Consider the following 17,702-nt stretch of genomic DNA (forward strand, 5'->3'; position numbering starts at 1 on the left):
TAAATTCCTTCACCTTCTTCATCCATCCACCTCAGCCCCTTTCCCATTTTGCAAACATCAAAATCTTCGAGTCTGTTTCTGCTCTACTTGTTTAGTTTTTTAGATTTAATTATTGATAGATATTTTTTGCCATTTTACTGGTCATATTTTTTCTCTTTTCACCCTTTTATTTTTCTTAAAGAAGACCTTTTAAAATTTCATGTAATTCTGGTTTGGTGGTAATAAATTTCTTTAGCTTTTTCTTATGGGGGAGTTCTTTATATGTCTTCTGAATCTAAATGATAGCTTTGCTGGGTAATCCTGGTTGTAGTTCCTTGCTTTTTATCACTTTCCTATTGGCCTGCAAAGTTTCTATTGAGAAATCAGCTGACACTGGGAGCTCCCTGTTGGTAACTAATTGCTTTTCTTTTGCTGTTTTTAAGATTCTCTCTTTGCCTTTAACTTTTTATATTTTAATTATGATGTGCATTGATGTGGGCCTCCCTGGGCTCATCTTGTTTGAAACCTTCTGTGCTTCCTGGATTTATATGTCTACTTCCTTCACCAGGTTAGGGAAATTTTCTGTCATTCTTTTATCAAATAGGCTTTCAATTTCTCACTCTCTGGCATCCCCATGATGTGAATGTTGGTACACTTGAAGTAGTCCTAGAGGCTCCTTACACTACCTTCATTTTTTTTATTTTATTCATTTTTCTTTTTTGTTGTTCTGATTGGGTGTTTTTGTACTTCCTTATATTACTAATCACTGATTTGAATCTCAGTGTCATCTACTCTCCTGTTGATTCCCTGTAAATCACATGTGTCAAACACAAGGCCCGCGGGCCAAATCCGTCCCGCTAGGCCTTGCAATGTGGCCCGCACCGCGCTGTCATCACTGCACTCCGCTGCGTTTCCATCACAATGACAGTTTATGACTGTTCAGTAAACCATTCGGCCCGCGATTTAGGCTGGATTTTAGATTTTGGCCCCTTCTCTGATTGAGTTCAACACCCCTACTGTAAATTATTCATTTCAGTTAGTGACTGGTCTTTTTTTATGGTGTTGAAGTTCTCACTAAGTTCACTGAGAATCCTTATAACCAATGCTTTGAATTCTGCAATTAGATTGTCTCCATTTTGTTTAGAATTTTGTTCTGTTCTTTCATTTGAAACATATTTCTTTGTCCCCTCAATTGGCAGCCTCCCTGTTTGTTTTTATGAGGTAGAGCTGCTGCATCTCCCAGGCTTGGTAGAGTAGCCTAACGTAGTAGGTATTTTGTAGGGTCCAGTGGCACAGCTTCCCGGTTCACCTGAGCTGGGCACTCTTTGTATGCCCCCATGTGGGCTATGTATGCCCTCCTGTTGTAGTTGAGCCTTGATTGCTGTTGGCACATTAGTGGACTGGATTTACCCCCAGGTTGATTGGCTGCAAGGACCGGCTACGACCACCAATCATCATAGAGGATAAACTGTGTAGGAGCCCACCCCACAGAGCAGAACTTACTTCAGTGGGGCTCTAGTGCCCACTTGAATCTACCCCTCGTGTCACTTGTGGAAGTAGTTGGGTGATGCTTTGATGTAGTTTGAAGCTATCCACTGGTTGTGCTGGCTCTGGGGCTTCCTAGGAGGTGCAGGCTAAAGTGAGCCACCATGTGTGTTCTGCCTGGGGCCACCTGGCATGAACTACAAAGCGATCTGCAGATAGCTGTTACGTGTGCTGGGCTTAGAGGTGCCCAGGTAAGGCTAACTGTGAACCAAGGCTAGATACAGCTAGTGCCAGGCCTGGGGACAACTTAGGAAAAGGTACAGGCACACCAAGACCAGATGTGGCTTGAGAGATTTTAGAAAAGTCTGAAGTGTCAGCAAAGATAGGCCATTATATAGAAAAGCCACAAGGGTGGGGTGGGGATCTCAGGGAATCAATAGGGCAGGGTAAACAGTGTGAGCCAGGGTGACAGAGACTCAGATATGGTGCCCTTCTGCCAGCTTTGTTGGCAGAGGGCTCAAAAAAAGAAAAATGGCCTCTGTCAGCACTTTTCTCTGGGAAAAAGCTGACACCTCTTCCCAAGCTTTTGCCCTGATGCCAAATACTTCTGTTCCTCCTTGAATGTTCCTGGTGCCTTTTGAGCTGCTATCCCTGTGTTGGAACTCTTAAAGAGTAAGTCAGAGTAAGTCTGTGTGCAGGCCCTTTAAGAGGAACTGCCTGGGACTCCAGGAGCTCTCCATCTCACTCAGTCATAATTCTCTTTGGTCTTTACAGCCAAAGATTGTGGGGATTTCTCTTCCTGGCACTGGAACCCTGGGCTGGGTGGCCTGGTAACCTTACACCTCAGGGGAGACCTCCACGGAAGAGAGATTCCTCCCAATTTTTATTCACCACATGTGAGTGTGGTACCATTCTGTTCCTTAACTCCACCCCTCCTACCAACTTCAATGTGGCTTTTTATTTAAATCCTTAGTTGTAGGACTTCCATTCAGCTAGGTATCTGAATAATGGCTGTTTTGTAGTTTAGTTATAGTTTTGATGTGGTTGTTGGAGGAGGAGGCAGGTACTGCAATTACCTACACCACCATCTTGACCAGAAGTCTCTTTTCATTTCCTTAAAGAGAATGTTCTGTTGAGAAATTTTCAATTTTAATGAAGTCTCACTTATCATTTTTCTCTTTCACGGATTATGCTTTTGGTATTATATCTAAAAATAAATATCTTTTGTTCACAAATGTATCATGCTATTTGCACTGATTAACTATTATGTAAACTGTCAAAATATGACAACAGAACTATTTTTATGAAAACTGTTTGCATTTGGCAAAACTCAATAAAAGCAAATAATTAAAAACGACTGTTGCTATGCAGGGGTAATACAAATCTAGAATAAGGAAGTAATTGTAAAAATCCATATAGATCCTGCACTTCATTTTAATGAAAACAAATGCAAATCCTACATAATGTATTATAGATATGATGTATGCAAGGAAGGTGGTGAAAAACTCCAATCAGCAGACCCATATTCAAAGAAAAAGTTCTGGCTCTAACTCAAAAGGTTAGTATAGAAATTACATTTAAAAATTTATTGTATTTATCTTAAAATGTTTAAGTTGCACAATTCAAATACTTTTAAAGAATCTCAAATTTAATCAGTCCTGATCTCTCCAGAATGAAGGCTTCCTTACCTCATGTTGCTGAACCATGTGACTGATCCTCACACCTCATGAGGAGGAACCACTATATCTGTCTCTTATGTAGGACCATAAATCTCCATTAAATAAGATCTGCCATTAGGACCATCTGAAGGCTCTGGAGGAAACAGAATATCAAAGCCCTCACTATAACTGGCAGGCCTTCCTTCCAATGTGCAAAATGAATTTTAGATCTGAGGGCCAGTACCAGTTACAAGGAGCTACTGGAACTTGTCTTAGCAACCTTAAGACTAGGTAATTCTACCTTGCCTTAAAATCCCGCTTTCCTCAGAAAATATGCACCTCTGCTCATGTATGCTCTTCCATTTTCTCATCTTAGAATCCTTTGGGCTTCCTCTCCCCATTTAATTTCTTTTCAAATTCTTTCATGATGCTACCTCAAAGTCCAAAATATTGGTTAATAAACCTATTACACCCTCAATTACTCCACGAAATGCTTCTTTTAACAAAACTGCATTATCCTGGAATGTTCTCAAATGAAGGCAATTCATGTTCCTTAGAGTCAGGATATGGAATCTATGATCTTCTTAGCACAGTGTATTTTCCAGAGATCATAGTTCCTCTACCCTGTCAAAAAAATCTGTTCCCTTGAGGTATAGGCCATTTGGCTGTACCATCTCTTATAATTATGTAACAAATTTATGGTCACTACTCTCTGTTCACTGAAAACATCACTGGCCTCTCACTCAAAGTCTTCTTTCCCCAATTCTGCTGTCACTCTTGACTTCAAATTCAATGACAAATGATCTAATATCTAGAGCTCAGTTCCTTGGTGTCATCTTAAGAGACAATTCTTTATCACTAAAACCTCCTATTTTCCTAGCTCAAGAATTCTCAATATATATGTCCTATGGCTTCCCTATGATGTTCAATTCATTAACAAGTCTTTCTCCCTTTTTAGAAACCTCCTGTCTTTACTTCCTTCCCTATAAAAAATTAGATTATATAGATCTTCATTTCTTCCACTTTATAGATAATATGCTAATATATCTTTTCATAGCAGAATATGTCTTTTCATAGCATCTTCATAGAAAAGGCACAATACTATGAAAAATCACCTGTCTGTTTATTTTTTCTCTACATCTTCACCTAGGTAGCTGAGTATTTGGGGTGATGATGAGAGGGCAATCTACTCTTCTGTGAAATCAACAATATTAATGAGGCCTTTATCCCTGTCTTGAAATTCCTAATTAAAATATTCAATTAACTCTCCTATTCTCCAAAAGATAATTTTTTAACTTCCTAATTTTTAACTATGTTCTCTTGTTTCACTCTTTGAATGACTCTTCAATTCAAATTCCCTTCTTCTCTTAAGTCAATTCATTCCTCTACCCTGGATGCCATTTCTTTCTCCCTTTTCAGGTATTATGTACCACTGATTGATCTTCCTCTCTCTCCTGTATCTCCGCCATCTTCCCTTCTTATATGATTGGAGTCTCTACCATTTTAAAAGAAAAAGCCCTTATAGATTAAAGGAGAATAATAATGTTATAATTTCCAGATATGTAGAAAAAATTCAAGATTCATTGATAAAAACACTTTGCAAAAATCAAACTTAATGGTAAAGGCATCAACATTTTCATTAAGGTCAGCAACATTTAACACTATAAAGATTATAATTAAATAAGATGAAAAGAAAAGTGGTATAAGAATTGAAAAGGGGAAAAAAAAGATTACTCTTATTTGTAGAAAATGTGATTATCTATACAAAAAGCCCATTAGAACTAACTAGATATAAAATCAATATACAAAAATCAAGTAGTAACCACCAATTTGAGGATGTAATAGAAAGATTCTGTTCACATGGAACAAAAACTATAAAATCCCTAAGAATGAATCTACTAAAAAAGGTATAAGACTCTTTTGCTCAAAATTGTAAAACATGACAGAAAGACAAAACCTGAATAAATTAAGAGATATACCAGGGTTTATGGGTGGAAAAGTCATAAAGAATACAGTAAACATGGCCATTCTCCTTAATCTGTGAAGTCAATATATTTCTAAACAAAATTCTAACAGGGATTTTCATAGAACTTGATTAGTAAACAAATTGCATTCAAATAAAAGAACAAAAAAGAAAAGGCATGTGAAAACAATTTTGATAAGAGCCAAGACAGGAGATTTTTCCTCTATTCTAAAAGGTAGGAAAGTTTTAGTAATTAAGAGTGTTATTTTGGTATAGACAAACAGACTACTGGAACAGAACACAGAACTCACAGACTTTCATACATATGAAAATTTAATTACAAACTTCATACCATTGTTCAAATGCAAAACCCATGTTAATTAAATGTAAAAGACAAAACTTTAAAATCTTTAGAAGAAAATGATGGAAAATCTCCTTACGACCTTGAGTTAGAGATAGATGTCATACATAAGATACAAAAAATTAAACTATAAAATAGTGATTACATTAAAATTTTAATTTTAATAGAAACAATATAAAGAGACTACAAGATGAATAATGAACAAAGGATTAGTATCCAGAATACATAATTTCCAGTAACCAACAGGAAAGAAAAAATGGTCTTATACCAAAATGAGCAAGTAGGTAATTCAGAGGGATAAAAAAACAAAACAAAACAAAAAAAACAATGAAAAATAGATGGTAAATATATCCATAAAATTATGCTTAATCTCACGACTTTAAAGAAATGAAATAAGGTACCATCTCACATCCATCAAATAAGCAAACAAAAATCGACAAAGATGTGAAAATACAGAAACTTGGAAACAAGACTAATGGATAGATAGATAAAACTATTTAAAAAGCCATTTAGCAAAATCTGATTAGAGATGATGCCATAGCTAGTGTTCTCAGTGGTTAGAGCTGTAGCTCCCCACCGAAGGACAATGGGTTTGATTCCAGGTCAAGGACAAATACCTGGGTTGCAGGTTTGATCCCCAGCTCCGGTTGAGACACATGCAGGAGGCAACCAATCAATGTGTCTAATACCAATGTTTCTCTCTCTCTCTCTTTTTCTCCTTCCTTCCCTTTCTACCTCTATTTCTAAAAATCAATGGAAAAAATATTCTTGAGAATTAAAAAAGATGAAAAAAAGAATAATTCTATTTGTAGGTATATTATGTAGAGAAACTTCACACACAAACAGATACGTGAAGACTTCACAACAGTTTATATTAGCAAAAACCAGATACAACCTGTCAGTTCAATTAAAAAAAAAATAGATCAGAGTACATACTACAGAATGATATGTAGCACTTAAAACTAATAAATTAGAGTAACATGTATCAATATAAATCTCATATATGAATGGCAAAATGTAAGCATTTGATATAATTAAATGGTAGGTGCTCAAGTGTTTGTTATGCTATTTTCTATTGTTTTCTGTATGTTTAAAATATTTCATTGTCAATAAAAAATTTAAGAACATAAAAACCATCCGTTTCCCTTGTACGTGAGCATTGTCAAATATACCAAAAGGCTGCCAGTTTGATTTCTGGTCAGGGCACATGCTCGAGTTGTGGGCTTGATACCCAGTAGGAGGCATGTAGGAGGCAGCAGATCAATGTTTCTATCTCACATCTATGTTTCTCTCTCTCCCTTTCCTTACCTCTCTCTCTAAAATCAAGAAAACAAACAAATAAAAATAAAAAACACACAAATATCCGTGTCAAACCTCCAGTTCATGTTTACCTCTATCCATTGTTTCTTCCAAATTCTAAGGTTTATTTACTATTCTACTTTTCCACTTCTAACTCACTCCTTGAGACTGTAATCTGAATCCTGAGGCAAATACTATTATACAACTGTTCTCACAAAGGTAACTAATGATGTCCATGTTTTAAATCCCACAGACAAATCTCTGCTACCCATTCCCCAGATCCTTCTAAAAATGCAGTTTTCCTCTTGTCTCTCAACCTTTCCCTTCTCAGTCTCTTTTACTAATTACTCCTTCAATATCCCATAATTACTGGCATACCTTAGGTTCTGTCCTAGCATTTCCATTCTCATTCTGCACTCATCCTAAGTGACTCATTTAATCTTTCTTGTTTATCTAATCTTGTTTTATTTATCCTCTATAGGCTGAAGACTCTCAAATCTTTTTTTTAAATTTATTTTATTTTATTTTATTGATTTTTTACAGAGAGGAAGAGAGAGAGAGAGAGAGAGAGAGAGAGAGAGAGAGAGAGAGAGAAACATCGATGAGAAACATCGACCAGCTGCCTCTTGCACACCCCCTACCGGGGATGTGCCCACAACCAATGTACGTGCCTGCAACCAATGTACATGCCCCTGACCGGAATCAAACCTGGGACCTTTCAATCCACAGACCGACGCTCTACCACTGAGCCAAACTGGTTACGGCTCAAATCTTTATCTTCAGGCTGGCTCTCCCCTCTAGATTTACATAACCAACTTCCCACTATAATACTAATCCAAATTAAGTAAATAAAAATAAACTTATTTTCAAATGGAAAAACAAAACTCATTTTTTTTCTTAGGAGCAATGAAGAGTTGACAATTTAATAAGCTAAAGATGAAGAGAAAATATATATTTGGAGAGGTAAATAAGTATAAAGTACTTTTGGGCTGGGAATATATTTCTCAGTCTTAAAAAATCTAAAGCTTTCATTTAGATGGTCTCATGGGGCAGAGGAAAAATAAATCAAAGTCAGGAGCATACAAAAGATGGGAAGGAAAACTAACAGAAAACTCTCCACCTACCCTGTTTCCCCAAAAATAAGACAGTGTCTTATATTAATTTTTGCTCCCAAAGATGCGCTAGATCTTATTTTCAGGGGATGTCTTATTTTTCCATGCGCTAGGTCTTATTTTCGGAGGATGTCTTATTAGTAAGCTGTGAATTCAAAGGGCTTTATCTTCAGGGTGAGAGTGACCAGAAGTTAATTAGTCCTCACAGATCTTGCAGCCTCAGTTTGCATTGCCTGAGTGTTCTAGGAAATCTCAAGTCTTGAATTTGGATTAATGTGATTCCCCAAGGCTTGGCAGAAACTAACATATGCTTTCTTTGAAAGAAATTTTCTTCATCCTAAGCTTTAAATTCCTATATATAATTCTGTTAAGTACAACAACCCATAGTGAAAGATAACCATACACTCAGAAAACATTGTACCATGGGCAAGAATGAGCAGAGCAAAAGTACCAGACCCACAAAGACTGAAAATATTGGGATTATCCAGCAGAGACTATGAAATAATTGTTTCGAATGTTCAAAGAAATAAAAGATAGTTAAAAATAACTGCAGAGAAAAAGAAATTATATTTAAAAAAATCATACACATTTACCAAAGAACCAAACAGAACTTCCAGAAAAGAAACATTAACACGTTAAGCGTCCTGTCAGTCACTGATGACTGACACTGTACTTTCCATCTGGAAGACAAAACAGGCTGGGCATTTAACATGCTAAAAACTCAATGAACTGCCCTGGCCTGGTGGCTCAGTTGGTTGGAGCAATCTCCTGTACACCAAAAAGTTGTGGGTTCGATTCCCAGTCAGAGCACATACCTAGGTTGCAATTTGATCCCCAGTCGGTGTGCGAACATGAAGCAACCAATGGTCTCTCACATTGATGTCTTTCTCTATCTCTCAAACCAATTTGAAAATAAATAAAACATATCCTTGGGTTAGGATAAAAAACAAAACAAAACAAAAAACCTCATAAAAACTCAATGGATGATGTTAACTAAACTTTCTGTGGCAATCATTTCACAATATATGTAAATCAAATCATTATGCTGTACACTTTAAACTTATACAGTGTTGTATGTCAACTATATCTCAATGTAACCAGAAAAAACCCTCAATAAACACATTTATTAGCAAATTAAATATAGGTGAAGAGAGAATTGTTGAAATAGAAAACAAATCAGAAGAAAAAAATCCAGATTAAAGGCTGGAAAAACATAAAGTTGAACAACACAGAAGAAAAAGTAAGACAATAGGTAAGAGTAAAATGACAGATGACAAAGAATTGAATCTGAGTTTAAAAAGAGGAGAAAATGTGGCAGAGTGGTATTTGAAGAGCTATAGCAGAGATTTTTCCAGAAATTATGATAAGATACCAACCTAGATTCCAGATACCTAACAAATATCAAACAGAATAAAAAGAAATCTATACACAACACACCATAGTGAAAAAAATATAAAGTGAGAGTTCTCATTTCTCCCTTCAAATTGCATTCTCCAGAAGTTAACAATTTAATGAGCACAAAAGGAATCACTTCAAATAAATCTTTTCATACTGTACCTCCATCACTGTTGCCCTCCTCTGTAATAATGTCCAGTAGTCTCTCAAAAGCATTTTCGAAAGCAACAATTTTCTGAATTGCGCCATTACTTCTTGTTAGTGCTTGTAGTAGTAAGACACCCTTATGGAGAAGAAAAATAATGTTTAGTGGTGTACAAGTTTATAAGACATTTTAAAATTACTCTCAAAACCCATAGAATTTTAGAAGTGATAGGAATTTCACAAGTCCAATCCCTATAATTCATAGATAAGGAAAACAAGAAAAGAGCCTAGATTTAAATCCATGTCTACTGATTCCTAATTCAGTCTCTTTTCACTGTAAATATAAACATATAATAATTCTTGCATATTCATCAATCACTATACAACTTTCATTATGGTGGTAAGAGTTTAAGCATTATATCTATCTCAGGAATGCCTCTGCACATGCTTCCCAATAGTGATTACATTGAATTGTGAATTCAATAATACACTGAGTGGCCAAGATTATTATGATCTCTGAATGCATAATAATCTGGCCACTCCGTGTATATCCTATATAATAAAGGCTAATATGCAAATTGTCCCCTCAACCAGGAGTTTGACCAGCAGGCAGGCCAGCCAATCACCCATGCCCCTCCCCCTGGCCAGGCTGGCCGGACCCCATCCATGCACAAATTCATGCACCAAGCCTCGAAATATATATATATATATATATATATATATATATATATATATATATATATATATATTTATTTATAGAGCATAATAATCTGGTCACTCAGTGTATAAATCAACAAATATCACATTCTAGCAGAGAAAATTCAGATAGTTACAATTCCCCCAAATTTCCAAAACTCAATTCTGGCATATCCAGATTGAGACAATTCACAGTTTTGCTTTTGACTTTTAGCTTTTCTTAGCTCCTATTATATTGGATTTTATTTACATACTAGAGGGCCGATGCACGAAATGTGTGCAAGGGGCTCAGCCCTCATAGTCCTGGCTGCCTTGACCCTGCCCTGACTTTGTTCAGAAGGTCGTTTTGCTGTTTGGTCTAATTAGCATATTAGCTTTTTATTATTTAGGATTCTGCAACCTCTTATCATTCAAGAAAAACTCCCTGTTACCCATTTCTGCTTCTTTCACTATAAGACAAAGGTATAGTAAATAGGTAGTTCCAAAGTACCAAAAAGACAAGTTAGCTCTTCATTATCAGTACTACTCAGATAAGTATTCACATAAGACAAAAAAATGCCCATGGCCTTATTGAGCTTGTTCTTTGAATTTTCCTGTCAAGTCTTAACATTAAGATGAGAAAGGCAAAAGTGATTATTTTTGTTTATTTTTTATTTTACTAGTATTTTTTAAAGTGACTATGTTTAGATGTAAAATTTTCCCACTTAATGTTGCCAATTTGAGTTTAACTGCTAACAAACGGAGGAAGGAATACAGTAGAAAGCATACCAAGGCTCTGAGTTTGATAAAGTAGGTTTTAAAAACTGGTTGTCTAGGTTTCTAGTTGAGCAACTTTAAGCAAATTACATAAATTCTGAGATTAGTACATTTATGTGTAAAACAAGGGTAATATCTTTGTTACTTTTATATGCGACTTTTAATTTCTCAATACATGTGTTTCTTTTTCCTATTAAGAAATATATTGCTCTAATCAAACATATCCACTACAATGTTATTAAGAATGAAAGTGTACTCACTGGTCTGGTCATTTGAAAGTAAGTGGGCACCAATTCCTTACTTTAAAAACTGACAACTAAAAGGTTGATTTTATTTATCTGGTCTTTCATGTATAAAATGTATTTCAGAATAAATGAAGTAGACTAATTGATGAAGTGAAGTTTTTGTGTAAGATCACAGCTTAATAAATGTAAAGTAATAAAATTATAAAAAATCATCATTTTGAAATTCTCAACAAAATAAGCTATTTAAGCAAAAATCAATGGATAATCAGTTGTAATGGATGAATTTAAGGTAAGTTTGATAGCTGTATAATAGAGTGATCTGGCTATAACCACCAGAATCAAACACACTGATCACTAAAAGTGAGACAGCTAGATATTACACATTTCTTGATGTATTGTAAAATTAAGAACACTGATCAGCTAGGAAATATTCTAGCAAAAAATGAAACTGGAACCTAACCAAATATTTAATTTGCAAAGCAAGAAAAAATAAAGCTGTATATTCTTAGACTTGTTTTTCAAATTTAACTTACATCATTACGTATAACTTCCCTGGAATCTGCTAATAAGTCCATCAGTCTTGAAACACCTAGAACACACCACCATGTGAAAAATACTGGCAGATCAAAAATACAAACAATGATTCAAATTATAAACAATTTATTAACACATCATTTCAGTGCCCCTCTTTAGGAATGATCCTGACTTTTAAATCAAAATTATATAAGGAAGATGAGTCACTTACCCATGGGACTAACTAAAATAATTTGCTGCACCTGAGGCCCTAGATGTTTCAAAAGTGCAGTAAGAAGCTTCACACCGGGCCATCGGACATGGAAATCAAAGTCCTGGAATATAAGAATATAAAATGTTTATATTTAAAACACACACTTTTTTTTTCAACTTAATAACCACAAAACATTTTTTTTCAAACTTTAAGAAATAAGAGAACAATAAAAAATAAAGTTGATATAAATTATTCAAACTTATTCACTGTTACTGACTAGATAAAACAGTGTTTTATAAAACTGGAAATAAGTTAAGCATTTTAACAGATTACATAGTTCTTAAAATATGCATGTGAATCTCTTGCAATGACACAGCAAATCTCAATATTTTAAAGAGGTATATACATGACGCTTTACCCAAAAGGGTAAAAAAGAAGCTTATTAAGATGACAAAAATGACGAGGTTCTTTATTTACCTCCAACAAAGATAACAGGAGAGTGACATTTTCTTGCTGCTTAATAAAAATTTCTGTAAACTGGCTTCCCAAATCTTCACTCTGTCTTATGGAATTTTCATCTGTAATATTAAAAGATAAAGCACTTCAATATGATGCAGTGTTATGTTAAAGTATTCTTTTTTTTGAAGAAGCTAAGCAGAAATGATAATTTCCTTGGTACAATTATGCTGAAAAACATATCCTTAAATTAATTTTCAATGTCATTTAAATACATATTTTTCTTTTTCTTATTAGTAAATTTATTGAGTCATATTAGTTAATAAAATTATATAAACTCCAGGTGTACAACTTTATAATACGTCTGTATACTCTATTGTGTGCTCACCATCTGAAGTCAGTCTCCTTCCATCACCTCCTTTATCCTCTTTGTCCTCCCTCTGCTTCCCTCCTGGTAACCACCATTCAGTTGTCTGTATCTATGAGTATGTTTTGTAATTTGTTTATTTGTTTAATGCTTTTTTGCTTTCTATATTATTTCTGAATGAAATCATATGGTTCTTGTCCTTTCCCATCTGACTTACTATACATAGCATAATACTCTTAAGATCCATCCACATTGCTGCAAATGGTACTATTTGAAATTTTTATTCTTTAAATATTTAAATATGATAAACAAAATATATTTCTCAAGGACATTTTTAGGTTAAACTAATTAGGGTACAAGGAAACATATTGGGGTGATGGAAACATTCTATCTCTAATGTGATTATAGTTACACTACTGTTGTAAACATTTGCCCAAACACACAGGACTATAAAACCCCAAAAAGTAAATTATAGTGTATGTAAATTATGCCTCAAAACCTCCTGTCTTGAAAACATTATTGAATATATAGTCCTTACTGACTCTGAGTGTTACTGTGTTAATTTATTTATAAAATTAACCAGTTACTTGCAGATTCCTCCGTATCTTTTTTAAAAAAGTTAGCAAAGTTTCATAGTTGTCCTTAAAACTTTAGTCTTTAGATTAAACTATTGTTTCAATGTACTTTGTCAAAAATATAAAGGATCACTAATAACTAGTGAAGCACCAACTGCCAAAGCAAACTATCATTTAAAATTTGCCTATACTAGATATAGAGACAGTAAAGCAACAAGCAGATTGTCAAATTACAGCGGGGAGGGGAGGAGGATCTGGGGGAGATAATAGATCAACCGAAGGACTTGTATACATGCATATAAGTACAACCAATGGACATAAAACTATGGGGAGGGAGGGGATATGGGGGAGGGAGGGGGGCAAAAAAAAATCATTAAAATATGTAAAAAAAATAAATTAATTAATTAAAAAAATAAAATAAAAAAATAAAAAAAAATAAAAAAATAAAAAATAAAATTTGCCTATACTATTAACACAACTTAGAGATGGCAAATATACTGTTCCCCATTTCCTAACCCACAACAGACACAGCCAATTGATCAAAGCATCTGCTGCACATTAGAATTCTTATGCACATATTGCTCCAGGCAGTGACTATAAACCAATGAAGCTGCAATCAAGATCAAACCTATTTATTATCCCTCAAACTGTTCTTTTTCAAATGTGTGATTTTAATTATAAAATATTTCAGAAATAGAAAAAAATCCAGCACATGATAAGAAAAATGAAGCAATCCAACAGTGAGTGATAATCACATCTAATTTTTGTAGAGAAAACAGAAACAATAAGAAACCACAATAGCCGAAACCGGTTTGGCTCAGTGGTAGAGTGTCGGTCTGAGGACTGAAAAGTCCCAGGTTCGATTCTGGTCAGGGGCATGATACATTAGTTGTGGGCACATCCCCGGTAGGGGGTGTCCAAGAGGCAGCTGGTAGGTGTTTCTCTCTCATCAACATTTCTAGCTCTCTATCTCTCTCCCTTCCTCTCTATAAAAAAATCAATTAAAAAAAAGAAACCACAATAAAAAGAAAATGTTTTCCAATATTGACTATGTATCCAAATATGTTGGGTTTACCCTTCAAAAACTGTAAGAAATATCCCTCTTAGCTCTTGTATCTGTAAAAGAGTTCAGTTTTTGAACCTTAAAACTGTATTACTTAAAACAAAAACTACTTTAGTTTTAAAAGAATTACTAGCAGCTGTGCTAAGCTTAGAATGTCAGGGAACAAGGGGAAAGGGAGACAGAATAGGAGGCAAAAATAAAGATTAAAGGGCTTAAAACTTAGTGGTCATAATTTTATGAAAATGGAAGAGCATTTGCTGACATATTACATAGGGGGAGTATGAGAAGCAAAAAGAAAAAGGAAGAAAAAGAGAAAAGGTGATTCCAAGGTTTTGGTTTGAGGAGTTGGAAGGATGGAGCTGCCAGTTACTGAGATGGTAAACCAGTGGGAGAAGCAATTTTGAGAGTATAGAAAGAAAATGAAGTTTAATTCTGGAGATAAGTTTGAGACACCTTATAAAAATTTGAGAGGAGATATCAAGTGAGCAGCTGGATAAATATAAGCATAAATGAGGAGAAGTTTGGGTTCTATATATACATTAAAATGGTAAATATAAATGATATTTAAAGTTACAGGTCTGGATGATAATAGGCATATATGAAAAACTTACAGCTAATATCACTCTTAATGGTGAAAGTCTGAGTGTTTTCCACTTAAGAAAGAACAAGAATATCCAGTTTTACTACTTCCAGTCAACAACGTATTGGAATCTTAGTGTCATAGGCAAGAAAAAGAAATAAAAGGCATTCTTGAAAAGGAAGAAGTAAAACTTTATAGATGACATGTTTGCCTATGTATAAAATCTTATGGAACCTATAAAAAAAGCTATTCAAACTAGTAAATGAGTTTAGGAAAGTTGTGGGGAATCAAAGGTTAATATACAAAATTAATTGCATTATTATATACTGGCAATGAACAATTAAAGACTGAAATAAAAAAAACCCCAAAACAATATCACTTGAAACAACACCAAAAAGTATTAAAGACTTATGGATATATTTGATAAAAGATGTATAAGACCTACACTTTGAAAACTCCAAAATGTTGCTGAGAAATATTAAAGATCTAAACATGTACTAGTATACTGTGCTTTAGTATTAGAAGGTGCAATTTTGTTAAGATGTTAGTTTTCCCTAATTCAACCTACAGATTCATCAGAATCCCAAAGTCAGTTTTTAAAATAGAAATTGACCAATTGATTCTAAAATTGATGTGGGACTGCAAAGAACCTAAAGAGCCAAAGTGATTTTGAAAATACTCACAAAGGAATGAAAAAGCTGGAGGACTTAAGTACATGATTTCAAGATTTATTATAAAGCTACAATATTCAAGAGAGTGTCACATAGACAAAAGGACAGAAATACAGAGAAACAAAAGAAATTCCAATAGAAAGTCCAGAAATAGATCCATTAGCTCCAAAGGGATCATAGACCTAAATGTAAAAGTAGAAATGGACCACAGATATAACCATAAGAATTAAAACTGTAAAACTGTAAAAAAAAAAAAAATCATAGGAGAAAATCTTAGTATTTTAGGCAAAGATTTCATAAATAGGAAACAAAAAGCGTAATTTAGAAGAGAAATAAAGATATATAGATGGAAAATAAGCACATGAAAAGTTGTTTAATATCCTTATTTATTATGAAAATACAAATTAAAACCACAAGATACTATTTGATACCTATTAAAACAGCTAAAATTTAAAAAGACTGACCATTACACCAAGTATTGGAGAGAATGTGGAAGAATTGGAACTTATAGATTACTAGTGAGAATGTAAAAGGGTACAACTATGTTTAAAATGGCTTGGCATTTTCTTATACAGTCTAACATACACTTACTATTATCACTTAGCCATTCTATTGCTAGGTATTTAGTCAAGAGAAATGAAAATATATGTTCATATAAAGACTTGTACACAAATATTTATAGCAGCTTTATTTGGAACTGCTAAAAACTGAAAACAATCCAAATGTTCACCAAAAGAAGAATAGATTAACAAATCACTAAATTTGTACTTACTATATTTATGTAAATTTCTGATGCTTTACAGGGTAATATAGTATGTTTTGTTTATTTAATATATTTAACTAGGAACCCCTTTTAATACAAAGTATTCTGAGACATCTTTACACTTTAAGGAATGTAGGTTTAATCAAGAAAAAGTTTCATTCATGTTTGCACTGAGTACAAGCTAATGACAGCAAGAAGTAGAGTTAACATTTATTTTGTGGCTTTAATGTATAAAATGAACTAGTAAAATATGACCCTGTCCCAAAGATCTATGCTTCCTTCGACTTAACATTGTTAATTTTAAAACGCTGTTAGTGAGATAAACATTACTTCCTTTAAGTATAAGACAGCACTTCTGGCCCAGCTGGTGTAGCTCAGTTGTTGAGCGTTGACCTATGAACTAGGAGGTCACGGTTCAATTTCCGGTCAGGGCACATGCCCAGGTTGTGGTCTCAATTCCCAGTAGGGGCATGCAGGAGGCAGTTGATCAATGATTCTCATCACTGATGTTCCTATCTCTCTCTCCCTCTCTGAAATCAATAAAAATGTATTTAAAAAAAAGACATGTCGAGTCCCATAAAAACTAGCTAAGCAATGAAAGTAACATCCAAAACTATTTGGGTGTAACAGTAAATTAAGCTAAAATAAATACATTTATTATACCTAAAAGTTATAAAAAATTATACCTACTTTACATGTAACTCATGATATGAGACAAGTAAACCATTCTCTCATTAAATATACTTATTTTAAACCTTCTAGATTTAAGTCTCTTTTATATCCTATATTTTATAATGCTATTCTTATTATAACCTATAAAAGTAAATACTCTTTTTTTATAAGATAAATGAAAAAATAAAATAAGAATTAAATGGCCCTTTGCTAGTGAAAAGGAAATCTAAGACAGTTATATAGAATTAAAGATTGCTTTTTAAAGAGTCTTTATATACCCTTGAAAACATTTTGAGCCTATTTATATGATTGGGTTTTAACTAAATACATTTATTCTTCAAATGTATTTACAGTTATATTTTTTCCAGAAAATATTTGTGGACCTTCTCTTTGAAATTCTATTCCATATCAGCAGGACAAAACTATTTTATAAAAAGAGATATTTTAATAATAGTCACAACTCAGAGTGAGGGACTATCAAGTTTCTTCTTTTACACCATAGTCAATTAGTTACACAAGCACATCTATATTTTTTAACATTTGTATGCATCTTCTATAAACTAGTTATGAAAATTACAGGTTTAATAAAGAATCTAGTTAGAAAAATAGCCACAATTTATTAAAAACAGACATCTCTGGAATACAAGGGGGGAAAAAAGAATATATCCAAAAATATAGTGATCTATTGTTATCCTACTTACTAGATGATACCTTGTAAGTTACATGGTCTCTGGG

At 33.8% G+C, this 17,702-nt stretch overlaps 1 protein-coding gene across 7 annotated transcripts in view; it reads right to left on the bottom strand.

Moving 5' to 3' along the window:
- USO1 (USO1 vesicle transport factor) overlaps positions 1-17,702 on the bottom strand; it is a 74,153-nt gene that overhangs the window by 30,531 nt on the left and 25,920 nt on the right. For all 7 annotated transcript variants that reach the window (XM_036413465.2, XM_036413434.2, XM_036413484.2 and 4 more), the window contains 4 exons: positions 12,298-12,398; positions 11,839-11,941; positions 11,627-11,682; positions 9,415-9,535 (listed from right to left, as the gene is read on the bottom strand). In XM_036413465.2, coding sequence (XP_036269358.1) covers positions 9,415-9,535; positions 11,627-11,682; positions 11,839-11,941; positions 12,298-12,398 — 381 coding nt within the window. The remainder of the gene's footprint in view (positions 1-9,414; positions 9,536-11,626; positions 11,683-11,838; positions 11,942-12,297; positions 12,399-17,702) is intronic.

The sequence above is a fragment of the Pipistrellus kuhlii genome, unplaced genomic scaffold, assembly GCF_014108245.1.
Source record: "Pipistrellus kuhlii isolate mPipKuh1 unplaced genomic scaffold, mPipKuh1.p scaffold_m20_p_1, whole genome shotgun sequence".
Taxonomy (NCBI): domain Eukaryota; kingdom Metazoa; phylum Chordata; class Mammalia; order Chiroptera; family Vespertilionidae; genus Pipistrellus; species Pipistrellus kuhlii.